Genomic DNA, 27,218 nt, shown 5'->3' with positions numbered 1-27,218 from the left:
AATGAAGTCTTGCAGGAAGTTTGGAATCGATCGGTTTAATTTAGTCTATTGCTCAGTTTCTCCTGGTTTTTCCAGAACGAGCTTCAAGAACAAGTTGCATTCGAAAATGCACCAAGCACATCGTACCTGCACTCCGGCAAGGGTATGTCATGAGCAACGGGTAGGATTTCGCTTGATCGTACGCAGAAGCATGAAGAGTCAAGTTTCATCCGTTCAGATAGCTGATTAAACGAACCGCGGCTCATTGCCCCGGTAAAAGAGAAGCTCTAGAATCTTCTGAGCGACGATTATTACACCCTGTACTGTATATGGGCGGTGCATATATTATGGTGATTATTGACAATATAGAAATGCTCTCTGGTTGCCCTCGTATTGTTTAGTGATTACAACCGTCTGTTTCTTCGCCTTGTAATTGACGGCAGAATTGTATTACCTAGGGAGAGAGTATCAATGCGAAACGGGGTTAGACTGCTGTCGGATTAACAAGACGATAGAACGTTCCAGAGATTCTCCAGCTGGACACGGTAAACAGTTAAAGACTATAGTGAGCGCGAGCGCTTGAAAAGTGGAACGTGCGAGAAGGATGAAAGCTTCTGGAAGGTTCGCTGCGTATATTCTTTGCGCGAAGATAAACGAATGGAAATGACAAAGCGAGTGCTGATATTTGCCGATGGTTGTATCGCATTGTATGTCCGTATAGAAAGATGTCTAAGTTCTTTCGAATTACAAAAAAAGAAACCATTTTACATACGACTGTCTGGACAAATATTTGGTAATCAGTCCAAGACTCTTTTTCAGAGACACAATTTTATATCTCTTATGGTGCCAGATTTCTTCAAAACCACAAAAATGCAGCGTCACACTTTTTCCTGTAATAAATAAACGAGTAACTAATGAAGATTCTAATGTTCATATAGGGAATGTTTCGGTACTCACTCGCAGCGGGTCTTGGAAAATCACCCGACCGAAATCGCGACGCCTTGGATATGCATATGTATGTGCATGAATGTACATATCGTGTACCATAAAATATTCCATTCGTTGCAGGCTCTTCACTGTCGGTAAAGCGGCAAAAAGAGGCTAGTGAGAGCGATGCCTCACCGGTGAATTGCTACTGCGCGCAATTTTGTTTTAGGTACCGCAAGATTTTTACCCAAGTAAAATGAAAGTACGTTTCGCTGGCGTATCTGAAATTACTCGGAAGGGAAAGGTATGTATTCGGTCGAATCTGCGGCACAGATATAATTCTGTCGGTGAAAAAACTTTGCACGTGCCAATGAAAATGCTAGTTAAATATCAAGATGGCCGCCATTGACACGCTTGTGATTTGCTTTCGGCTCTGGGATGATTTACAGTGCCCAGAATTGACCGGTCGCTATTTTATCCGAAACAAAACGACGGCAAGAATAGTAGAGTAGCAATTCGGACATCGAGAGGAGCCAGATAACTGTGAATATAGCTCGAAAAGTTATCTCGCCGCATGGCGCGTCAGCAAGAAGTGCAGCACGTCTGCAGGTTCACTCCCGAGATACAATTTTATATTTAGATACATACCCGGTGTCCGGTTATTCCGGAATGCATCATCTCGTCGCGATGAAAAAAAAAGTGATCAAATGCGAACGATGTTGCTAAGTTCAGGTGTAACTTCATGAGCAATCGGACAGGCGATTATCATCGCAATCACGAAGTCACGCCGAAGTTGGAGCGTAGTAAGTTCTCGAGGAAAACACCCGTTCGATTCACTGGTGCCTCGAATTCCGAGTAACCGTAGTCAGACAGAAATACCGCCATGCGGGAACGGCGACAATGACGCGAAGAAAACGAGCCAAAAAAAAGAAGAAAAGGAGGGAAAAAAGGAGGGAAAAATAAATAAGCAAGAAAAAGGAAGGCACGAGAATAACCATCCCGAGGTTAATTCCAGACGGCACAGCTGTCCGGGGGAGCGGTCGCCTTTCTAACCTCTGATTGGTCCGCTTCGGACGAGCCTCCGTGACGCGAGACTCCCCACCATGACCACGTTTAAGTATAACCTTCGTGACTGCAATCATGTAGCCCGTTACCTAGAATGCCGAGGAAGCGGGTTTGCGTGTGTTGTACTTTGACAACGCGAATGTTGGCGCAACGAAACGCAACGCAACGTAACGTAGCTGCGTTGCAGGAGGCGTCGCAACGCCTCGACGAGTCTGTGACGACGCCGGGGTTCGATGTTACATCAGGCTCGACTCATCGGCCGCAATTGGGGCCGATTAACCTTTATATGAGAATAAAAAGAGCGTATAAACACGCGTACACACGTGTTGTATTTTTCATTCGATAGGTATATCACTTCACGGATGTCGCGTCGTTATTTTCTACGTCAGAATATTGTTGATGCAGATAAATTGCCAAGGATGTAACGCGATGATCGTCATATTTTGACTGATGAGTTCGCGACACTGCAATCGTCTTCTGTACCTACGCAGTTATCGCAAATAATTATGCCTTCGGTACATCCGACAATTATTCACGTACGATTCAACTTCGAAATATCTTAAAGAATTAATCAGGCATTACAGGTTCATACGTTTGCAGCGATTCTTTATGGTTTAGCACCATGAGATAGTGTGGGATACGTTTGAAAATTATACAATTATATTAATTCTTTTCTGTATAATATTTAATTACGTAGTGTATAAGTGCTGCCTTTCGGAAGAGTTTTCCTCTTTGTGAATATTTATGCGATAACTATCTGTTTTTCAGTTCATTCAACGGAGAACCTTTTTTTGGGTACATCGATACCGTGATCAAGTATTTATGGTAATTTTCAGAGTTATTAAGTAACAAACTAAATCGAATAAAACAGCAGACGTCGTACGAGAATAGTTTGATTTACTCCATGAAAAGTTCTTCACAATAGTTACGGTTGCGAATGAGTCTGGCAATGTGAAGATTTAATATTATGCTTGAATATACGATAAGAACAAATGATATGTTGCACACATAGAAAAAAGTAGAGGTTTTTTCAGTCTGCAAATTTAATTCACCGATATAAACGAAAACAAGAAGTGCCGTCGAAATGTTTGAACCCTAAATTAAAAAAAAAAAGAAAAAAAATATTGAACATATTAGCACATTTTGTGCAATTCTTTTGCCACAGCAAGACATGCGCTGTTCTTGGGTTATATTTGCAATTTTCATGCAACAGTAAATTGAACATTATTTTTTGTTTCTGATTGGGTTATAACAGTTTCAATTACTTCCAGCGATATTAGGAAATATATCAAGTATTTTACCGTTTGGAATAACCTAGATCAAAATACGTTGGAAATGAAGTAAAATGACTAATGGGATATTTCATTCTTTAGAAATTGATTCCACGCTTTTTTCTCTTTAAATTTATCACGTATAAGCGTTAACTTCAGGTAGAAATGATTATTAATAAAAAAACGTTGAACATAATTAAAAAACTGTACATCTAACTAATTGTAAGTTTTGTCAACATCGAGGGTTCACACTTGCAATTACAGTATTCTTATTTGTAAAACCGTTTAACGAAGGAGATTTTTTTCTGAAAAACAGATATGGAAGATTAAAAATGAATGATAACGAACAGAGAAAGAGAACCTATAGATAATGATAATCCTAAATGGAAAGAAAAATATTGTAGATTTTTTGCACTCTTTTGGAAGTCAATCTACAGCAATTGTGGCGAGATTTACAATTCCGATAATAAGAGTTACAAAACCAATAGTAAGAGTTGCAATATTCTTAAGTAAATCTACCATAATTGAGGTAGATTTGACTCCAAAAAAGTGTTGTCGATATATATTCAGAAGAATAAATGTAAAATCTACATTACATTTTTCCCATGTAGTGTATTTACCATAATAGTACATTGTGTAACAAGGAAATAAAGTCAGCGATTCAAATTTGCGGAAAGTATGAGGTCAACAAATCTGGGAGCAAAGTGCTGCTTTTTTCCCGCAGCTACGGGGAATAAAAAAAATAAAAGTAAAACAAGTGAACATTCCGGTTGAGTCGGGAATAAAATCTCTTATTCGTAGGCTGTATAACTCATTTTATTATAATCAATGATTTGCTACGAATTAAAACGATTTTTATTCCCATATATACCTCCGTCCTAGATGAAAATCATCTCGTATAACAATCAAGAAATTATCTCAACGCATTATAACATAAACTTGGTAATTTATACATCCGTCATAGAGCCATCCCAGAGTTCGAGTCGAGGAAGTTGACGCAAAATGAAAAAAAAAAAAAAAAAAAAAGAAACTAATTAGGAATGTAAAAAAGAAGGACAAAAATACAACGAAAATGGTTGTACGAAAAATAAAAACGAAACGAATACACGGAAGAAAGAAGCTTGACGTTATTGCGCGCGCATAATTGTTTAGGCAAATAAACGACACTTGTTGGTTCGGCTATTTTCCCATACGCTGAATTGACCACTCCTGTTGACACAGGGGACAACGGTTATTCTGCTTGACCCAGAGTGACATGCAGCAGTAATGAAAAGAGTGATTGCACTCCCCCCAGACGACGACGCAGTCCTGTTTTCCATAAAAATCTTTCTTGCTCTCAGCCTGGCATCGCAGACAAGCATCTGAAACAAATCGAGAGTAAAATCCGATTAACAAACGAGAAACTTGCATTGAAGAAAAAGGTATCACAAAGACTTTCGCGCAATGGCTGCTAATGACATATAACCACAGCGTGCCATCACAAAATACGATTACAAAAAAGAAAAAAAAAAAAAACCGCTACTGAGATTTGACGAGCTAATTTTCTTACATTAAAAACTATCACAGACTCTTTTCACATTCGTTGAGTATCCGGCCAATTATTTTTCCTAACCGAGTGCGGAAAATTCGATTTTCCGTACCCAAATGAGTGCGCAAAATACCTCATCCCCGCACTAGGGCGGAACTATATAATATATAATGTACTATTTTGCGCACTCAGTTGGGACAAATAATACATATTTCATTTTATCGCGTATTTTGCCAACTAGTTGCATAATCTACTATTTCGCGAGTCTCTTTCGCAGGGAACCAATATATGCGTGTAAGAAATTTCGAAGTGTTCGATGAAGATGCGAGATCTAATCGTACGGTTAAAATAATAATTAAGAGGGATCGTGAGGTGACAACGCGTTGATCTTACCCGATGCAAATTGCCTCGCTGGACTGCGCCGGAAAGTTCCAGTCGAGAATTCCAAGACGCGTTTCTTCTTCTCCCTTATCCCGACAATAATTTAACCGTCGATCGAGCTCGGCTGACGATCCGAGTTAGCGCGTGCCAAGTGGGAGTATAAATTCATTTGCGGTTATGATTGATAAAACTTCCACTGTATCGGCTGATTGTCAGACGTAGAAGAGCTGGTTCCATGGGTTTTCCCCCACTCTCTCTCTCTCTCTGTCTCTCCTCTCTCGTACGCAATTTTTTCCAATTTATTTAACAACCGCGACGTCGACGACGACGACCTCGACAGCCTGACCCGTCCCAGGGGGCCGCAGCTTCCCCAATGGGCGGGGGTCAATCCCGAAGTCACTTTTCGAACCGCGCCGGTCGGTCCGCTTCTTCGCATGGTATCAATTAAAACGATCGCCGCAAATTAAGCGCCCATATAATTGTCGCTCCGCGTGTACAATAAATCCTAGCGTGGGTTTAATCGCACGCGCGATATTTCAACGGGGTAATATTCCTATATCGAGTGGGTACTTACATCTAAATCACACTTGTCGTATCTGTACGCAGATCTATCTATTTATCTATTTATCTATGTAAAAGCGCTTTTCACTGGTCATTTCATCGGGGAAAATAAGAAAGTGGTAAAAAAAAAAAAAATGTCCAATTTGTTGGAATGAAATGCCAACTTGAAAGAAAATATGAAAATTCATTGATTATAAATTCAGCGTTTTTAGCAGAAGAATTAATTTGTTCAATCAAAATTCAATAATCAACAATCAACACTTCCGTGCTTATTTCATTACGAAAAAATAGCACATTGTGGATTAATAAAATACAGGGTATACTCGCAAGCTACAAAAATTTTCCCAACAATGCAGAAAAATGAAACAAAGCACTGATATTGTTATAAACCGGAGCCTAAATATCGACTCTTTATTTTAAATCGCTTCAAATTGGTTAAAAATCTCATAGATTCGGTCGATTTCATTCCACTGCGGTTTATTTTGTCGAGAAGACGATTCTATGCGATCCCAGCGCGACCATTTTTTTTTTATCACATTACTACCGGTAGATATTAAGTTTTTCAATATTGCACCGATATTGATTTAAAAAAATAGCAATATTACATTCGTTACTTACCGGGAAAATAACTGTTTCAGTGCACTTGTGAGAAATAATTTTCCGACAAAATAAGCCATCGTGGAGTGAAGTCAAATGAATTATCTAAAAGATTTTCAACTATTTTCAAATGATTTCGAATGAAAAATCAACATATTCAAGTTTTCTTTCACAATTTGAGTATTTGTTTGACTTTAAGTTATCGGAAAATCATTGCAGCTTGCGATTATATAAATTTAACGACTTCCTTAACCGAACATCCTGACTTGTCAAATAATTCGAAAATCCGTTGAATATTATTCATATAATTTCCGAAATTCACAGTTCAAGTTCTGAGACTAATTTTGTGTAATTAGGATACAATCCAAAGGTACAGAGTCAAGATATGTTATAAATTAAACAAACTATTATACCTATCACCATCTAGGGAAATTCGAATATGATTCGATAAAGAAAAATCTATGCAAGGTACTTACGATAAACAAACTCTGGAAAATTCGAAATTCCAGGTTTCATTTGTGCGTTTACATATATGAAATAATAATTATTCAATGACGCATAACCATCGATTACTGCAGTGGCGAAGCGTAAAGTCAGAGAGAAATCTAGCGCCTACTCACACAATGAAATTTACTGCAGGGAAACCATTTTTTGGCGATGTGCTGCACGACCTCGATAATTTTTGTCGTTTTGCTACGTGCCGATGTACGGAAAAAAATTGTTGTTGAATAGGTATACCCAACAGTAAAAGATTTTACGTTCTTGCGCAGTTGCGTTATGCTTATACCGTTATAATAATTTAACCTCGTTAGGCCCTTATCTGTAACTGAAACCTAAAACTTTCAGTTTATCATAAAAACAACTAGGTAGAATGTTTATGATACTTTTTTGTTTTCAATATTCAAGAACTCTGAAGTCGATACTTTTAATTTTCGATTCCATTTTTCAATTTAATAATATAAAAGTTCGATACCGTAAATTGCGTTTTTCAGTTCTTATTCTACAACCGATAATTAGCATGAAAAAAAAAAAAAAAAACCGGTATAACAATTATTTCGCGATGCTTTTCATCACCACGAAAAGGAAAGAGTGGCTGCCAAGTTCTATCAGTTTCCGGATTTTTCACTCGGCTGTTCTCAAGATCATCGCAGGAATTTCTCGGACAGACCAACAGACATTTTGTAAAAACATGTTTTCCTATTATACAGGTTCAAAAACGTAAAGATTCGTTGAAATTCGAAAAAGTGATTTTCGACCGAATTAAACCAATCTTTTTTTTTTTTCTTACATCACCAAAGGTGTTGAAAAGTAAAAAGAAAAATGTATGACATGGGATATAGAGACGATCGTAATTAAAAAATACGAAAATGGCGTTTTTTTCGATTCTCTTCACGAGTCCAGAAATAATTTCGATATTAATTAGGTACGTCTTATTTGAGCGAATTCACCGGGGCCAAAAACAATTGTTTAACCAAGCAAGCACTGAGAAAAATTGTCTGCTCACGTGTAATGTAAAAGACCTTTGCAATCTTTCTTTCATACTTATCAACAATTTCTTTCAGCTTGTAAAATCCCACCGCAAATATGTACAGTAAGATTCTCGTTAACCGAATACTCATATTTATTCTACGATTAACCGAAATCTCAAAAGTATATTCATACCGTGAGTTTAAACAGACTCACATAAATTCTATGAATAATTAATTACACGAATTCACGAGTTGCGATTACAACGATTTTTACTTGCTCACCAATCACCGGAAATCGGTAATTCGGTGCACATAATCTGTAAAAAAAAAAATAAGCCACATTTTCCAGGGCATCGGTACGTGATATGTCGATAATTGCTTATCTACTTGAATTATTAGAGGTGCTAATTAAATCGATGTTAAAGATTCTATGATATTACTCATAATGATGGCAAGCGAATTAATCGTTAGACGTAAATCGCACGACCGAAATTCTTATCTCTGCATAGACAAGACACATGCGTAATGTATGTAAAACAGTGTATACATACATCGAGAGCAGTATGTTTAGAGTTGTGTTAAAAACAGTGAGGCAGATCAGTAACCGACTTTTGATCCGCGATAACGTCTTAATTCGCCAATTTTATTTTTTTTTTTCTTTATCACCCATCGTCAACGACGTTGACAAGTCTGCGTTGTTAATCTTTGATTGCTTATTTAACACCCGAATAATAATCGCGGACCACCAAATTTCGCGCCTTTTCTACATAATTCGAGGTCAAGCATCATTGTCGAAAAAACTAAGAATCGACGTAATTCATACTTCTTATATATGAAACTTCTACCACGGTCATTAGGCGAGGGTCAGGCAACTCCTTCTGTCGTAAGAATTATGATTTTTTACCGCATTTATGTGAAAAAAAAGCGAGATGTTAACTCAGTTGATTCTATTTGTATCTCATTATTTGTTCTCCGGTTATTTTTTTATTATTAATGTCTCTGCTTCGGCAAATAGTTTCAACAACAAACCAATTCATTTTATTGATCACGACACGTTTATAAAGTAGGTGTTCTTCAATGATTGATTATAATTCTCACCTGGTAAGCACTCGAGATTAACGATTCAAAATAATATATCATTGTGTTAATTCGATCAAGGCAAGATTGAAATTTGCCATCCCAACGGATATATTCTATAATAAATCGTATTTCTAATACAGAAAATATGTCGTAAAGAATAAATGTGTATTCATTTTTATGATGTTTCAACTTCAGTAACTTTGACAAAGATTTGTAACCAATTCATTTGATTTTTCAAATAATGTATATCAATATTTTCCACTCAAAACAGTCGATTCTAATTTCAATGTTAGTCTATTCGTTCAAATTTAACTTCCAAAAGCGACAATATTATTAGTAAAAAAACAGTCATTAATTTTGAAATGCTCTGTATTATTGGAGATTAAATAATAATCTCTGACCATCGAAAGTATCACCAACGATAAAACAAATCGATCCGATTATTCTTTTATATTCAATTGTTGTTTTACATTTCACGATTAGTATATTATACATTACTGAATGTTTTTCTTTCCAGAATGGAAGAAACGTAAAGCAAAATTTTACTTACGTAAAGAAAAAATTGTTCAACCGTTAAGAGATGAGTGATTTAAAAAATAATAATAATAATAATAATAATTTCACGCACTTTAAAATCATTTCACCTTTTGATAACATATCAGTCGGACACCAGAGAACATTTCTATTGATATTACTATTACTAATTCAAAATTCCAGTCAAGAAAGAAGTTTGAAATAAGGCTGCGGAAATTGTTATACGATAGAAAAGAAACAAGTTATAATCACGACCAAAAAAAAAAAAAATGAAAAAAAAGAATGATAAGCTAATAAACAAAAGTAGGAAATGCAATAAGATTCGGATCGGAGAGCACGCCCAAATTTAATCATTTCCGTTATGTCACATATGTTTATTTACATATAAGATGGCTTAATTTCTTCCACGGGTCATCATCAGCGTGTAGTTGATCGCGTTATCAACGACCTGCGGTGGTCTAAAAAAGAAAAACGAAGAAATGGAAAGAAAAAACGCCGCAGTATAAAATTCATCGTGATAAGAATTCATCGGACAGTTTGGGGTGTGAAAAGTACAAGTAAAAGTACAAAGTAAAAGAGAAAACGAAGGATTTGGCGTCGATTATTCTTCCCTTTGATTTATAACTTTTCTGCATTTTCTGTCAACAAGATGCACTCGCGTTTCACGTGTCGATCACACGTCACAAGAGCCCGCGTCTATTTTTATCAGCCTCTATCCTCTCTTTCTCAACGTAAGAGAAACGAATGAGAAATAAGAAATGAGCGTTAGATAGCGTATCGACACGTGAACTCTGCGTGTCTATGAAATACGTATGTACGTAAATAATATCTACGTAAGTACACGTGGTTTAGTATCTTCTGAGGGGCGAGCTGATACGACGAGATCCGACTGCATGCCGGAGAATTTGAGGGGCGATCTATCGCTCAGCTTCGTCATATTGACTCGAATTTAATCTCGAAAGAGGCGTTGAAATATGAGGGAAGAAACGCCTGGAAACGAGAGAAAGCGAGCAGAAAATGGACCAGTGCAACAGTCGAGGGGGTAAATTAATATCTCTTGCTTTTTCATTCTGCTGCAATAAACGTAAAACGTACGTATAACCACTATTTAAAATCATGTCATTCTATTAATTCTTAACTTGAGATTTATTTTTTGCTAAAAAACGCTGCTTTTAAATTGGAATTACATATGTTACATATTATAACTTGTAACAATTGCAAAATAAATTTGCCAAGGTTGAAAATTAATTGAATGACATGATTTTATAGTGGTTAAAATGCTTTACAAAAGAAACCCAGAGTATTTTGTGATAAGTCTCAAGTCTAGTATTTTCGCTATTAATCTCGAAAAAATTGTTTTTTTACGTGATTTCAACTTCGAACTTGAATAACTTTTGAAAGAGTTGAGTTATCAAAAAATTATAAAAAGACCATTTTTGTAGAACGTTGAAATCCCTACAAAAATATGCGTCTAACATTTGTTTACATTGCCTCGTTACTGAAAAACAAAATTCAGAATCAAAGTCAAACTATTTTCGCATGTTAATTAAATGGGAAATGAAAATTTCCTCTCTAGTATTCGTAAAAATTGTAACGTCGTATTCTAAATGTAAATTTAATACTGTATGATGTGAAGCTGTAATTCTTAAAGTCTTTGCCGATTTCTATTTTTCATTGGAAAATTGTACTAAGTCAGTACCTTTATGCTAACCCCAAAAAATGTTTTGTAACAGTTGTAATAAACAAGTGTCCTGAGGATGATTAACATCCAGGGTCGAAAAGTTGACTAAATATTCGAAGTTTTAAAATTGAGAAGACTTTCAGATCCAAGCTTCGTTCTACATAAGAGATAAATATCATGTGCAATGATAATCGTAACGCGAAAAGATTGTTGTACAGATTAATTTAACGGTCATAATGCAGAACTGACAAGAGAGCACTGATCTATAACAATAACGATTTATGTTACCCTGAAGAATATGAAATAAAAGATTTATCACGCAGTGGCGATAAAACGATAAATTGCGTTCATTAATCCGTAATAAAGAAAACTTCATTACTCGTTTATTGTTCATGGCAATAAACGAATATTTTACTGTAGCTTCAGCAAGTCTGGACTTTCATAGGTAAGTGGATTCGAAATCGTTTACAATTAGATTTAATTTATCGTATCGCGCACGAGTTGATTCAGTCAATACGTACAATAATTCCGTAAGCAAAACGGTAGAGGAAAAAAAAAAAAAAAAACCCGTAATGATAAAAATTTATCATTCGCACGAGTTCTTCAACTTCTGCAAGACTGCATCGTAACGTCAAGAAAGTTGAGCCAGAGTTTGAAAAATCCATGAGTCAATGACCTGTTTCAAATCTGTAATTCACAAGTTCGCTTTTCCTTGCAAAAGAGGGGGGAACCAAAAAAATGAAAAAAAAAAAAACTCGCGAACTTTGTTCCCGTGATTTTGTTTTCCAATAATTATATTTCTCATCAGCGACGCTTTAGTCGAACAGCGCATGTGAATATGATTTACAAAACTCAAGACAAAATGCATAACTGTATAATGACAAGGGTGCATCGAAATTCGAGACATGCGTCAGCCTCGTTCCGGTTAAATTTATTATATGCGCATAAAGTGTACGCTGGCAAATTTACTTTTATCCTCGACCACATGCAACTCCTAAATACCACGTATAATACGCGGTGAAAAATTTTCCGTTCATTGACGAGGACGCCATATATTCGTGCGTTATATTATTTTCGTCGTTATTCATGTTGCTTGTTGTTTTTTTTTTTTTGTTTTTTTTAGTTCCATTTCTCTCTCTCTCTCTCTCTCTCTCTCGCCAAAGCGCATGCAACACGTTTGACGCTTCGTCTCGTCGTTTTTCAATTTCAAATTCCGCATCTTTGCGTCGTAGGTTGTTTTTCTGAAGTTTTCTTTTTTTTTTTTTGTTGAAACTGCGCGTCTAGAGCTTCTCCTCCACGCGAATCACACAACGATGATACGTATAAGACATTGCGAATGCATTTTATTGGTTTATTATTGAGGAACCGCGGCGCAATCGCGTGTGAGCGTAATTGTACGATAAGTAAATGATCAAGACGATAATTTGTAATAAGTTTGATGATATGGTGAAGAAGAGAAGAAGCAACAAATTTTTTAAACTACAACTAACTTAATTTTTGCATCAGTATCAAATCAAGCTTCGATTTTTTTTTCCATGGAAATAGAGGCGGCGTTTGAAGTTGCGAATCTGACATGTTCCGAAAGCGCCTATTTCCGAATTATTTGGCGGCGAAATTTGATGTAAAGAAATCAAAATTTTATCAAACAACAAAGTTTCGAATGGTCGGAAAGCCGATGTTGAAATTTTTCTCATTGTACTAAATTTTTTTCAATCAATAACCCAAGTTTGGACCAAGTCGAGGATTGCCGATAATCGCCTAAGGATCGGTTAATAAATTTCACGGTTGATATTTCAATCCCTTTGTCGAAATATGATCGTAACGGCGTAATTTAGAAATTGCAGAATTTTTCAGGAAACGAGTATTAATTTATTAGTCACGCAAAATATGACCAGGGTTCGTACGCTTTTTGGAATATGTAATTCCCTGACTTTTCAAGGTGTTCCAGCCTTAAAATAGGATTTTTCAAGTCACCTTTCAAATATATTTGAAACATGTATGAAACATTTTTTTTTTACACATCAATACTAATACCTTCAACATTACCTAGCAAATAATTTACCGTCTAATAATTAATTAAATTAAAAAAAATACGAGTATTAAGTACAATCTTTTTTCTCAAGATGGATATTACCATGTATAAGAACGAGTTTGTTTCTGCGGTAGACTGAAAATTCTCTGATTTTTCCCTGTTGTAAGAACTTCCTTGAGTTTTCCCAGTTTTCCAGGTTTTCCCTGGGCGTCGCCGAACCTGACGAATAAACAAGACACCTGGAGTCTCGTCGGTGATTTGCAAATTTGAGGATACATCCAAAATTGATATCGCGCATTGAACCACGGAAGTAGTGAAAGGAAGATTATACTTCCACAGACACAGAGAACAATTTTTATCATGCAACAATCATCACTTCGATCGTCACGATCGTAATTAACCTCTTGCCTCACAGATGAGGAAAAAATGAGTAAAACGTCGGGAAGTGAATAAACCGCAGTACAGGGATAAAAGCATGAGCGATCAAGACTTGAGTTATTTCCGCGTGCCCTTTCTTACGACCCTTGAAAGTTGCGAAAGGAAGGTCGACACGGATTATTAGGTGGCAGTCGTGACGGCATGCACGGGATTCACGCGGCGTCGTATTTCGCGATGGAAACGTGACTGCAACCACGTTCAATCACCTTTCCCGTTGGGTAAGAGGAAAAAAAGAGAGAGAGAGAGAGAGAGAGAGAGAAACGGAAAAAGAGAGAGAAAGAGAGAGTGAGTGGTTTTGCGTGAAGGCACGGTCACAAGAATTCGCAACGACGGCAAACGAATGTCTTTTTTTTTTGGTACGCCTGCATCACGCGCTTCTCACTTGCACAATATTAATTATCGAAAGTGTGATGCCGGTGATCGAAATACGACGATGTAGATATCTCACGGCGTTCGTTCCGAAGTTCCGAACGTCGACCGATTCCCCAAATCGATCGAAACGATCGCCCTGTTTTACCGACGCATCGGTATCGGCCGGTAATAAGATTCCCGAAATTATCGACCGGCCTTGATCGATCCTTAAACGATCGATCGTTCATCCGTACCGTAATTGCTCACGATTCGACGCCGTGTCAACAGATATCGTTTTCCGGCGAACGTTTTCCGTCATCCTGTAACAGGTTTTTACCGCAAGATTTTCGGCCGTCGAAAATGCGGATGCAGGAGACGCGGCCTTGCCGTCGCGTGGAGTGTGATCAGGAAAGGCGCTGCCGCTTGATCGCAAAGTTGATTATTCATCCAGCATGCGGGGAATTCTTATAAAACAAAACAAAAAAAAAAACAGATGTCAACCTCGCGAGACGCGAATTTGCGGACGCTAATGTTCGCTAGAGATACACTTTGTCTTGAATGAAAACGACAGACTGTCAACAGCTTTATCGGTGAAATTTTCTTCGATGACACAATAAACTTTCACTTAAATTCTAACGTTTCTTATTCGAGTTTTTAATTATTATAAACAGTGATGAATTTCGAAACCTAAATACCGATTAAAGAATAACACGAAGTTATGCGTGAAAAACTTTGATTGTTAAAAAAAAAAATAATTCAACAAAGGATGAAAATTCTTAAAAAAAAAAAAGAAATGAATCGTCGAGAAAAAAATCATCATCAAGTTTCCTCGTCGCCTTCACAACAATAAACATCGCGTTTTTATCACCACGTCATATCATTTCACAAGTATATGTACAACAATGTACACACGGTGTGGTGTATACATAATCTAAACATTTGAACATTCGGAGTCGGTTATCCGTTTATTATTGACCTTCGTCGAGGATGGATGGATGATGATCGTGAAATCGCACTGATAACCACGTGTTAATTAATCTTATGTTTATTAAGAGTTTTAGTTAGCCGCGTGATACGGAATGGGTACATCAGTAGGTGCATATTGGACAAAAGTAACACCGGTGGTTAATCGATTATACATACGCGTACGAAACTATAGCTGAATGAAAGTAAGAAGCCGAAAACAAACGAGTAATCTCGGATTTCTCAATTTCTGTGATAATCGTTTTCTTTTCGTCTAAATTCGACAGTTTTATATCATACAGCCATTATTATTTTATCGAAGATTTCATTTTCCTCTCCAGACTCAAAAGATTCACTTACTTGTAGAATTTCTTTCTTCTGGGAAAAAAAAAATCATAAATTCTCAACGTAAATCTATCGCGAACATTGAATCTATGGAATAGCCCAGATCCACCGTCTGAATAAATTATATACATATATATGTATAATTACGACAGAAGAAGTAGGAAAAAAAAAATGTCAACAACGCTGTATGCTTGTAACATTTCACGTCAGAGTAAAACATAAATAAATGATACAGATAAGTAAAAGTGTAGAGGCAGGTAATTGTACAGAGAAACGATAATAACAACGTCGAATAACTAATCAATACTCGACAGCACATGTTCTAGCAGTATTTTATACCGTGCCGTAGAAACGGGAATCGTCATATAACGTAGATACGTAATCGTGTGAAAATAGTTGAAGCGTGGGTGGCAAAAGAAATGGAAAAAAAAAAAAAATGGCATCTCCAGACGGGGAGAAGAACCAACCCATTGTCGGTTATGGCGAAACGCATTTGCGAAGCGTTTCGATTTCCGCGATCCGACTGCCTGTTGCAGTCTCGAATTCAAGGTCGAAGCTTGCATCTGTCTTGCAAGAATGAATATCATGCAAAAAAAAAGGGTAAAAAAAACAATCCCCCTAAAATGGGATTTGAAAAAGAGAATACCGAGAGAAGAATCTATGCGATGCTGTTTTGGTTTATCTCGTTCGTTCCTCGTATGACGTCATTGAAATAGACTTAATTGCGATTGATCATTTTTGAACCAGTCATGGTGACCATTGCTTGGTCCAGTTGTGGCGCGAAATGGTACAGAGTTTCTTTGATCCATGTGAAAACCAAATTGTACCAAGTATGGAAAACATTTCCGTCGAAAATTTGTTCAAAGTCGGATTTTAGTGACGAATCAAGTGACTGGAGAGGTTGAGTCAAATAATTATAAGTACACAAGTTTATAAAGTTGCAGTTTACGCCTGTTCAAAAACTGAAACAAACGACCAGTCTTATCCAAAATGTCGCAAAGATGTCAGGAATTTCGTCAGATTGATACGTCCAACGGGGTTTCAGAATTTATACATATATATATATATATATATATATATATATATATATATATATATATATATATATATATATATATATATATATATATATATATATATATATAAATAATGCTGACCCAGACTCGAGCTTGATTAAATTCTTGGAGGATGTTAGACGAAGGCTTTGACACATGGAAGAAAAATATGTCAGAGATGTTTTAACGTAGATCGATGATCCGCAGTCGTCTGCAATCTGCGCTGCAGGCTTAATCGCTCTATTTTCGAACATCACACACATGTTGAGAGGAAATATACTTGATCAGCGATATACGGTCTCGATAACTGATCGTACAGAGTCAGGAAACAATACACTCAAATCCACAGCTGCATGGTCTGAAGACATGCGATTGCTTGGTGTCGTCAGCTTTTACCGAACGAAGGTGCTTAACGCCTTTGGTTATAGAGTTAGAGAGATTTCGGATGATTCAGAGAGATTTCACATTGTGCAATAAAATTTCAAACCGTTGGATCAAAAGACAGTCAAACCTTTGACCGACTGTTTTAGACCATGTTTCAAGGCCCCTCAGCCTCTTTTAAAAAAAAAAACCGAACCAGTCGTGATAACCGAATCGTTGCCTTGGCATTGAAGGTAATCTGGGAATCATTGAAGGAAAAATGCGGGAATGACTTGGGCCATCAATTATTTTCGTCAGATAATTCGATTCGTCAGTAATTTATTTTTGAACCTCTTATCTTACGATGGCATTGAGATATTGGCAATAGTATTATGCGGTCAATAACACTACGATTACTCTTCCTCACCCTGCAAAATTTTCTACATCCAAATCCCGACTGCCAATTCGTCATTTCACCGAGTATAATCGCATAAGCGTAAAACTACGAATCGACGGAGTCTCAATAACGTTGCTAAATCACTCCGATGAACAGTACCTTCAGCCGCTAATCGCCAGAGTTCCGAATCGTTCGATCATACGAATCCAGCTGTGACGAGTGATGCGTACAAAGTGAAGAGGTACTTTCATAGAATTAGCGGCTCATTGCCATCGAACAGATAAAAAAGAAACACGAGCGCCGAACCACGTCGTAGATTTACAAGTGTATAGACCAAGGCAGAATTTGACCGGTTATATCGCCACAAATGGAAGTCAGATTTATGAAGCTCAAGCTAACAGCCAGAGTTGCCAGCCAAACGTGTTAAACTTTTTAGAAACAGAAAAATCCAGTTGAGTTTCATCCTAATAATTCCATAAAAGCATTTGGGGGCTGAAGTTAGTAAAGTTAACGTAACGAAACATAAGTAAAACAAAATATCAGACGATCCTAAAGATGCGAGTTAAGGATTTCTCCTGAACGTGCATCGTTACAGTAACGTTGCTAACTTCATTTTCGTAAAGCATTGGGAGTTGATTTTCACACTTCGCTACCTTATTCGAAACAGCGTTAAAAACGTTTGGCTGCTGGCCTCAGTCTCGTGTCCAATTTACTTTCAGGAAGTCTCACCGACTGTTCGTTTGATTTGAAATTACTTGAAAGGTGATCAAACTTACAGTGGACGAACCGTAACCTGTAACATGACGTAGAGTTTCATTGCTCGGTGTATCTCCGTGTCTTAATTAGTTTGAACCACGTAACGGCGGAATGACATCAAACCGTGTGTAAAACAAGATTGCACTTGTACACGAGAAAGACAAGCATCACCCGCGTGATAAAGGGTCCAATAATCCGTATTTTTCGGCACGCTTATCTCGTCAACAAAATGCGAGCTACCGCGATGAGTTCTTGACAATCTACGGAGAAGATGACGCGATTGTTGCGATCCGCGTATGAAAATCCTCGAGATATTCCTAACATTAGCCAGGGCTTACGAATCGGCGACGATGAAACGCGAAGATTCCATCGTACACACTACAGATAAACCATCTTTACGACACCCTCGAAACATTGACTAAACGTCATCGGTCATCGCGGCCATCTAACGTGTATACTTCCAATAACACATTTGCTTCGAGATAATGATGCCAAAATTTTTGTTCAATTTTAGTTCAATCTTTTATATAATGTAACATGTATAACGACGCCTCGGTTTTCGCTGAACGCTGACACACCTGATTATACATTTCTCTTTTAAATTATTATACCTGTTTCAAAGTAGTTCGACGATGTTACGCAATGGCGCGTGCGCGTTGGATTTGTGAAATACTCTTGAGGTGTATCGCATTAGACTTTTTGTACATACATGTGAACTAATAAAGAGCTTAAATTTACGATAGCAACGATAAAGCGATCATGCGCTTAGCACGGGATTGTTTCGCCCGTAATTATTTTACACATCGCTGTGTCTTTGTGTACGTTATGAACCTGTTACGATTTACATCGTGAAACTATGAATACAGAATGTTGATAATGTACACGGATATATTTTATCGCCTTCGCGCGTTGATTAAGGATAATAACGGATAATTCACGCACGTTAAGTGTTTATTCTTGCTCCAATTTGGGAACAATATTTACATCAATCACAACAGATTACGAGCCGAATGAAAATTCACAATTTCATCGCATGCCGAGGATAGAGTCTGTTTAATACAACGAATATAACACTGACTTTACTGATTTTATTGACAACAGTCGCAGTTAGAATTCGACGTTGTTGTATAATATATATATCTTCAAATATCAAAGTCCACTTATCTGAAGTGCAAAAAAAGGGCTCAAAAACCCGATTCTACATACCAATGCTTTCGTTGTATTTTTTTTTTTTTTTTTTATACGTGTCCTTATCAATTCCCGAGTTTTTAAACGAATCGGTGATTTGAATTGATTTAAATTTTTGAATGACAAAAAAAAGGGTTAAAATTTGTTTCTCCACCTCCACAGGACGATTCTTCGATTGCAAGTGAAGGGGAGGTAAGGAAGAGGATGTAGAAAAGAACGCACGTTGAGTAACATCTATCGAGAAGAAACGACACGAGTTGTTGTTTCGTCAATTAAATATCCGGCGTAAAGAGAGATCGATGATAGATTGTCGGATGGATATGTGTTACACATTGTCGTATGTAACACAGATTGGTCACATGCTGTACCAAAGTAATGATTCGGTATCGCCGAAACTGTACGAGAATTGCGTTATCCGGGATGGCACAGAATGACGCATGCCGGACATTCGTCACATTTTCTCAACTTGTATTCGAACGACTGTGATTGATAATTGTCGGTGATATTCAATTAGTGGTTAAATTTGTTGAGAATTTTCGTGAATTTGTTTTCTGCAACTATTATAAACGTACCTAAGTTAGTTGATTCTGTAATACCAAATGAGATGGAATTGAAAAAAAAAAATCAAAGAGACAAAAATTAGATGCATAAAAAATATTTAATTTAACTCAGAAAGGTTACAGTTAATTGTTATCTGTCGGCAAAACAAGTTTGTCGCAATTTGTGCGTAATGACCGTTTTCTATTAGTACAATAACTTACGTGTCACAGATGCATTGCAGGTACTAGATTTACATAATTTTAGTGTCAAGGCACGTAAATGTGTACATACAAAGTGTTAAATATAATTTACTATTTTCTGCTTGACGAGCAGACATAGTCTGTACGGTATATACGTATAAGACACACATGTGTATTGTCCGTAATTGAGGGCATAAATTGATCAGTTCAATGTTAGATCACGAATTATGACGGTTGAATAAATTACTATGCTATGTGTGCCCAAACGTCTGGGCCAATACAAAATTTCGGTTGATATTAGGCTAGAAACTCTTCAAACTCACGCAACAAGTCTGCGTATGTGCGAAACTTGTTCAAACGACGGTTAACGCTCGGCTGAATTTACAACTAGCTCTTTATACGTGTATTACATACTGTAGTAATATTTCCAAAATTCTATTCACGACAGATCACGCGATTCGAAGACGCGATTGTTCAACAAATTACCATTATGGAGCTAGCAAGTGCAACCAACCTCGATCAGTGTGTTTAGTTTTTTGTTAGGGCGAATTTTTCAAATGTAATATCGAAATCTGCGTAGAATAATTTTTGTGGTTTTTTTTCAAGTTTTCTTTTTGTTGGTAAGATGATAACAACGACAACACCAGCAACAATAATAATAATTCAAGAATTCGTCACATTTTCGACGATTCGAATATTCAAATTTGGCATATTGAAGAAAATCTAAATTCCCGCATATTCTAGGCTGATATGTTGATGCACGGACTCCAGGCAAATGACAACGAGCACAATTATAATTTCGTAAATGAAACATCCGGCATGTGTAAAGACGCGTAAAAGTAATTGAAAAAACAAAAGAAACGAATCAAAGAATCTCTAATCGCCAGTACAAGGCTCGAAAAAAATATATAATCAGGAGCAGTTAATGAATATTTCACATTTCTCAATATTTTTCAACGAAAAAAATTGATAATTAATGTCTACTTCGTGTTTAAATTTGCAAAATTTACTCAGCTACTCTGTCAAAAGAAAAAAAAAAAAAACAATTATAAAAAACCGGATACGTTGGTCGGATTTAAAACTGCGTCGTAGTCCGAAGTGCAGTAAAGTTCATTAATGGGTTTCCAGGGGCTTGCTATTTTTTATTTATTTCTTTTAAAATGAAAACTGAATCAAGTTTTCTTTATACGGACACTTTATGCGTCTGCGATCAATGTATCGATTGTTTCAGTGATTGGCACATAAAATTTGATTGGAAAAGAAACACGTTCCAGTATTAATTTCAAAAAAATAGTGAGCCACTGGGAACCTTTACCGTAGATCCCGATTGATCCTTAATAATGGTAGAAACTAAGACTTGTTTCTTTCTCGAGAACGCGTAGGTCGTGACAAAAAGTTCAGACCGTCCAACCTATAGGTGTGTATAATTATAATATGCTCAGAGTCGGAGGATATATCAGATTTCGAAAATAGTCTAACAACAGACATCCGCGTTACAAATTTCATACATACAGCAGGATATCCTTCTGACCGCGGTGCAGAATAACGTAAAATCTTTCCACTCTCTACGTCGAGGATTAATTGCACGCGCATCGTGGATGTGCTCGAGTACAGGCGTGTGTTTGCGTACGCGAAAACTCGCGCGAATTCATGCGAAGTATCGTATTGCGTGACATATAACTAACTGTATAATGGGACTTGAGGATAAACGAGCCGTTGCTTCTCATCGTCTCGACTAGTCGCGTCGCGTCGCAAGGTAGCAAAAATGCCCTTCGATCCTCGTCAAGGTTACGCGAAAACCAAAATTGCACCGTAACTAACAAAACTTTGTTATTGTCTTAGGTTTAAATCGATTATGTACCTTTTTTCATTCGACTAAAGGGAGTCGATGATCGCTGTCCTTTTCTTCTGACGTAATGACCTACATCGCTGACCTCTTAGGTAATTTGACAGACATCAAAATGACCCTGCAGATTGGCTGTTTTAAACGTGAGATTGAATTTCGGGCTAAAATTGCAATCAAAACGCATATCGTTATGTCGTCATTTTGTGGGTTTTTACGTTTTTGGGGAAACTCAATATTCGAGGTTTATGTTATCTTTTTTTTTTAAATCTTATCTTTCAGTTCTTTTTTCTTTTGACAAAGCTACGCCGCGTTTTTTACAATTGTACTAAGAAACGGAAGAAAAATTCATTCGTTTGTCTTGAGCGCGGATCAATAATTAGAATGACCATGCGACAGAAGTCGGGTCACAATTTTGAATTTCCAAAGAGGCTGGAGACCGATTCATGAAATCTTTAAAAGGACAATAATTCTATTCTTTCTCATTGCGATCACTGTTGCTATATTTTCTTGCAGCTGTTGGGAAAATTCAATGCTCGTGCAACAATAAATTGACGCTAAAACCTCATTTAACTAAAAAAGTAGAGTAAACCTTACAAACTGATTTTGCGTTGGAATAATCAAAAAAATATCGAAAACAGCGCAAAATGGTTAGGCGTACCTCGTTTTTCGTAATTCCAACGATATTCAGTTTTTTTTTTTAACGATACCTGTTTTACTGAATTTTTCTAGCTAATGTAACAAATGAAATTATTCTCAGAGATGGATTTCGTCTACGCGCCGTTCGAAAATCGAGAGGTTCGAAGTGCATGTCGGCGTGTACCCAGAACTCCCCGGCGTGTTTCGAATCGGTGAGAAATTTGCACGGCGCACGTCGTCGAACCGTCCCCACCACCGGAGAAAGGGGGCGGCGCTTTATCCGCGAGCGGCAGCCGACGTGTATATAAAAGACATGCCCGCGATCTGATTAGCAAACTACCAAACACAAAGCATACAATTTTTCTGTTCCACGTTTGAAAGGAACCGGGTGAAAATATCCTGTAATTACAGTTTAACCAACTGACAAAACGTTCGCGAAAACACCGTGTATTTGTACAAGGATCGTCGATCGGTACAAGATTTAAATGTATACGTGCACACGATCGATCGGTTCCGAGTTTGTTATTGATTGTTAATAATCGCCGATACGTCAACCTTTGAACCCCGTCAATTCGACCATCGTCGAAGGGGGGAAGATAGACAGAGAGAGAGAAAGAGAGAGAGAGAGAGAGAAAGAGGAGTCGGCGACTTGTTTGATTGAAGAAAACGGAGATATAAATAGTTTAAAAAAAAGTGAAAAGAGTAAAAAACGATACGTAATATATCGCTTGAAGTGCGGGAATTTCATCTTTTCTACAAACGCGCCGCGTCCTGGCGATAGTTTCGTTTTTTTTTTTTTCTTCTTTCAATTCGTTACACGTTTTACAACAACAAACAAGGATATACGTGAATAGAGAAAATCAACAATCATACACGCGCACTTGGTTTCAACTGTCACAACATAAACCACGTGTTTTTCAAACCCGTTCAAGAAGCCTGAACGCCGAAAGGAAAACGTCTCCAACTAACAGCGAACCAATCGTTGAGAAGAAAAGTATCACCTGAAAGCTGGTGGAGCAGATTCTAATCGACTAAAGCGGCTTCGACAAGGGTGGAAAAGATGTCGTCCTCCCAAAGGAGACAGATGCTACAACCATGGCCGGTCTGCCTGATGTTCTCAAACTCGAAGGTACGTCACAGCTCCTATTTTACACTTAAGTCGTAGGATCGTTATAACGTAAGGGCTTGAAAAACTAGCTCAACGGTTTTACCTCAGAGGCAAAGTTGCGTTCAATCAAGCGATAAAAAAAAGAAGATGCGAAAGACCGAGAATATAGGTGTTCTATATTCGGTTTGAAAAAAAAAGAAAAAAAGAAAGAAAAAAAAAAAAGACAGAGCGACGGATCGATCCTGATGAATCATCATCGTCGTTGAGGTTGCGTAATTGGGTAAAACGCGTCGAAATTCGCGAAATTTCAAACCCTAAAACGTTCTCCGGCGCGCAGAATTTCATATCGCGGTGCTACTTTAATGTTGGATTGCAACGTGAGCGAAACGAGCGGTCGCGTTCCGTTGACTGGAAAGTTCCACTGGCAACCGTCTCCGGCAAACCAACGGCTACAACGACGAGGTCCAAGCACAAGTACGGATGCAGCAGACGCGAAATTATACGCCAAAAGTCACCCCGATGACAAATTTCTTACCGGTTGAACGATCTTCGATCGATCGATTTCCCAGATTTTTTTTATTACATCCGTTGTCAATTTCTTCGATCACGCGATGAAATCCTTCTCTTTTCGTTCGACTTTTCCAACTGGAAACAAAAGCAGGACGACAGCATCTGAAAGCTCGAATGGCGCAGCGATTGAAACATCCGAAAATCGTGTTTCTGTAACACACTTCGCGATTAATTAACTGATGAGAATAAGAATAAAAATCGAATCTCTGACTCGTTTCGTGTTCCAGACCCTACTGTCACTCCAAAGAATAATTAATAACTTTGTTCTCGATGTGACGACGTAACCTAACCTAACCTAACCTAACCTAACCTTATAAACCAGCGTGATAAAAAAAATGGCGGGAATTATGACGTTATGATGGAATTATGAAAGCATACGTTAATTCCGATTCCTTCTTTTTCTCTTGGCGGTGTTCGTGCGTACTTTTTGTTTTTCGTCTCTCTGGAGTTATTCAATATCTAGGATCGGACACGTCATTTATCCGGCTAAACGTAAATGTATCGAGTGTTTTCGGTCCCACCGTTTCAAGTTTCACTCTTACTTCTGAGAAATGTAATCGACAGAATTCAAGCCAGACTTAAATTCGTTGCTCGGCAACGTTGTTTTGAAACAGACTGTACACGCGTCTCAGTATTCTTAAAACGCTTCGACTAATGGCAAACGTACACTGACAATGAGAGAGGGTTTTTGTAATTCGAACAATATTCAAACAGTTTTTTTAACGATACCTGTTTTACCTCAACTTTTCTAGTTACTGTAACAAATGAAATTTTTCTCAGTATAATGACGAAACAGCGGTCCAGGGATGCGACTGCCGGAAATTGATTGAACTGAATTCGACCAAAACAAAAAGTACTAGTACGAAAGTCAAAATTTTAATTATAAAAAGGTTGAACCGAGTTATAGCAACGATTTCCCAATTACTAAATATCCGACAAAACCCTTACACGACATATTCCAACCTTCTTCGTTAATTCTGGATCATCAACCGGGTTTCGCAATTTCGACTACATTCGCGTCGATTTGTTCATTACAGACAATTCTCTTGTTTAATTCTAAGCAGAAATTTCCCATCGGACTGTACGTCTGAGGATACATCCTTAACCGTATCGGATTGCGTGCATAGGTAGATGTATACCTACACACAGCATCTCCTGTAACTCTGAGGAGACTGTAATTTTCTCTATTACTCGAGACTCGCAACTTTTCTCCATCGGCGTCGGCATATATCGCCAAAGTCCATCAGCGATGCAAACCCACACACGCAGTAAATATATATACGCAAACACCTTTCTAACGATTCGATGCGTGCATAAAAACTTGCCTGTCAACCTTATCTCCCGCTACATACATATATATATATACACACATACACATATATTTATGTGCGCATACACTGTTTTACGCATAATATGTTATTACAAATAAACTCGGGTTCGCATATTGATTTCCGTTGACATCACGCGAGATCCTGGCAAGGACGCGCAATGAAACGGGACGTAAAAAAAGAGAAGGAGCAAAAAATCTTTGTAGCGGAATTCGCCGTATGATATACAAAACATGCTTATTTCCGGAGGATTGAAGAAGAGAGAAAAGACGCGATAAAATTTTATCGACCGTACTTTTACCGAAGAACATAAATATGAGTATGCTATTTAAATTGTCCAACTAAACAACAAAGATTTCTGTCTAGTTTTTTATTTTCAATAATAATTTATTCCTTTTTTTTTCTCTCTCTCTCTCTCTCTCTGTTCTTTTGGACAGACCTGCAACAAATCGTCAGACTCCGTTATCCTAAATATTTGTTCATTGTGTCATTTTATGTTTTGAATTCACGTAAGTACATTATCGTAAACAATCATCGATCATCGGGTTTTGGATGGTGACGGAACTCGGCAAATAAAAACTAAATCTCTTACTTGAATCGTAGTAATTTGCCTGGTCGGCCTACGCAGTTGAAATATCCCACATACATATGCAAGCATATTTACACGATATGTTCGTCTGGGTTTAAGGCAGGTTATGGATCGCTGCTATCCGCCATGCGCGAAGGCGTCGGTCTCTCTTTCAGAGGCAGCAGATATTGCAACTTCGATTCTACAGGTGATCTCGACGTCTCGGGGAGGAGGATACATACATACATGTATATATAAAGTAATCGTTACGCTCAAGTGCAGCAGCAGCATTGCGTCGCAATTTCTCGATAAAACCATGATCCCATATCGTAGGTATTCCATGGATTCCAGGGGTTGTTTCAAGGTCGTCGCAATATCGCCGGTTGTTAGGCTGACCCCGTATAGGGGTGGTAGGGGGGGGGGGGGGGGATAACAATAAACCAATAAACCTTCTCTCCGTTGCTGCAGGTTAAATGTGAGCCGTATTGAGAGGATATCCTTCATGGAAATCGCTTTAGGCACGGTCCATAGTTTCTTATATTTTTATTTTTCTGTCATTTTCTCAATCCTCTCATCTTTTCTTGACTATATCCGTTCTCTTGCCGTAACCGAAGGGAATACGTGTACAGTTTACACGAGTAGAATATTAAAATAAGTATCGTGGTTATATTTTGTTGAAAATTGTATACCAAAGATAAGAAATGAAATTTTTCTCAAAGCAAGAACCGATCTTCGATGTCGCTGTTGCACCGTTAATGCAATACGTGATAATTCGGAATTGCAGTAACGTTTTATATCGTAACGAACAACTCGATAGCGTTGAGCAACGTGAATATATATTTACACTTTTATATAATGATAAAAATCATAATTACGGTGATAAGATTTACGGTGCACCGGTACGATTCCCGCAAAGTTGTTATCGGAAAATTACTCGGTCACGTGTAACGAAAGAGCGAGCGAGAGAGAGAGAGAGAGAGAGAGAGAGAGAGATAAAGAAAATAATGAACCAACGATCGAAACAAACAAGACTATACGTACAACGTAAAAGGTGATCGATCTTGATCGTTTTACGCATGTCATGTGCGTATTTTTAGCACCGTAGAGAATTAGTTATACCTGGGATGATAAAACGGGTACCGAGAAATTGTTTCAAAACCGCATTACATATTCGGTAAACTAGCAGAATCGAAAAAGCAGTGCAGCCAATTCGAGACTCGAGCGGTAAAACGGGAATTAAAATAATTCTGATAATTTATAATAAAGCAAAGTCAATGTAGGATCATCGGTTGACGAAATTTGTCACTGAATTGCTGATTTTCGGTCAAGTATAATGAATTTTTTTCTTTTGTCAAGTTATTCATAATTGCATCAATTTACAAAAAATATGTTAGAATAAGTTGAAAATCTCCGTAGAAAATCGATGTGTGAACATGTTACACCTACGTATCGGCCAAATGTCTT

General features: G+C 37.5%; 2 protein-coding genes and 1 long non-coding RNA gene across 3 annotated transcripts in view; 1 reads left to right on the top strand and 2 right to left on the bottom strand.

Annotated features, from left to right (window-relative positions):
• Positions 1-2,638: 2,638 nt before the first annotated feature.
• Positions 2,639-27,218, bottom strand: part of LOC124299044 (RING-box protein 2) — a 50,435-nt gene continuing 25,855 nt past the window's right edge. The window contains exon 2 of the mRNA XM_046751883.1: positions 2,639-4,603. Coding sequence (XP_046607839.1) covers positions 4,422-4,603 — 182 coding nt within the window. The 3' untranslated portion in view covers positions 2,639-4,421. The remainder of the gene's footprint in view (positions 4,604-27,218) is intronic.
• LOC124299042 (facilitated trehalose transporter Tret1-like) overlaps positions 22,883-27,218 on the top strand; it is a 28,560-nt gene continuing 24,224 nt past the window's right edge. The window contains exon 1 of the mRNA XM_046751878.1: positions 22,883-23,309. Coding sequence (XP_046607834.1) covers positions 23,241-23,309 — 69 coding nt within the window. The 5' untranslated portion in view covers positions 22,883-23,240. The remainder of the gene's footprint in view (positions 23,310-27,218) is intronic.
• LOC124299045 (uncharacterized) overlaps positions 26,205-27,218 on the bottom strand; it is a 12,002-nt gene continuing 10,988 nt past the window's right edge. Inside the window, exon 3 of the long non-coding RNA XR_006906930.1 lies at positions 26,205-26,216. This is a non-coding gene — a long non-coding RNA (uncharacterized LOC124299045). The remainder of the gene's footprint in view (positions 26,217-27,218) is intronic.

This window comes from Neodiprion virginianus, chromosome 2 (assembly GCF_021901495.1).
Source record: "Neodiprion virginianus isolate iyNeoVirg1 chromosome 2, iyNeoVirg1.1, whole genome shotgun sequence".
Classification (NCBI taxonomy): domain Eukaryota; kingdom Metazoa; phylum Arthropoda; class Insecta; order Hymenoptera; family Diprionidae; genus Neodiprion; species Neodiprion virginianus.
Note: the sequence above shows the minus strand (reverse complement) of the source record. Positions and strands in the feature narration are given on the sequence as shown.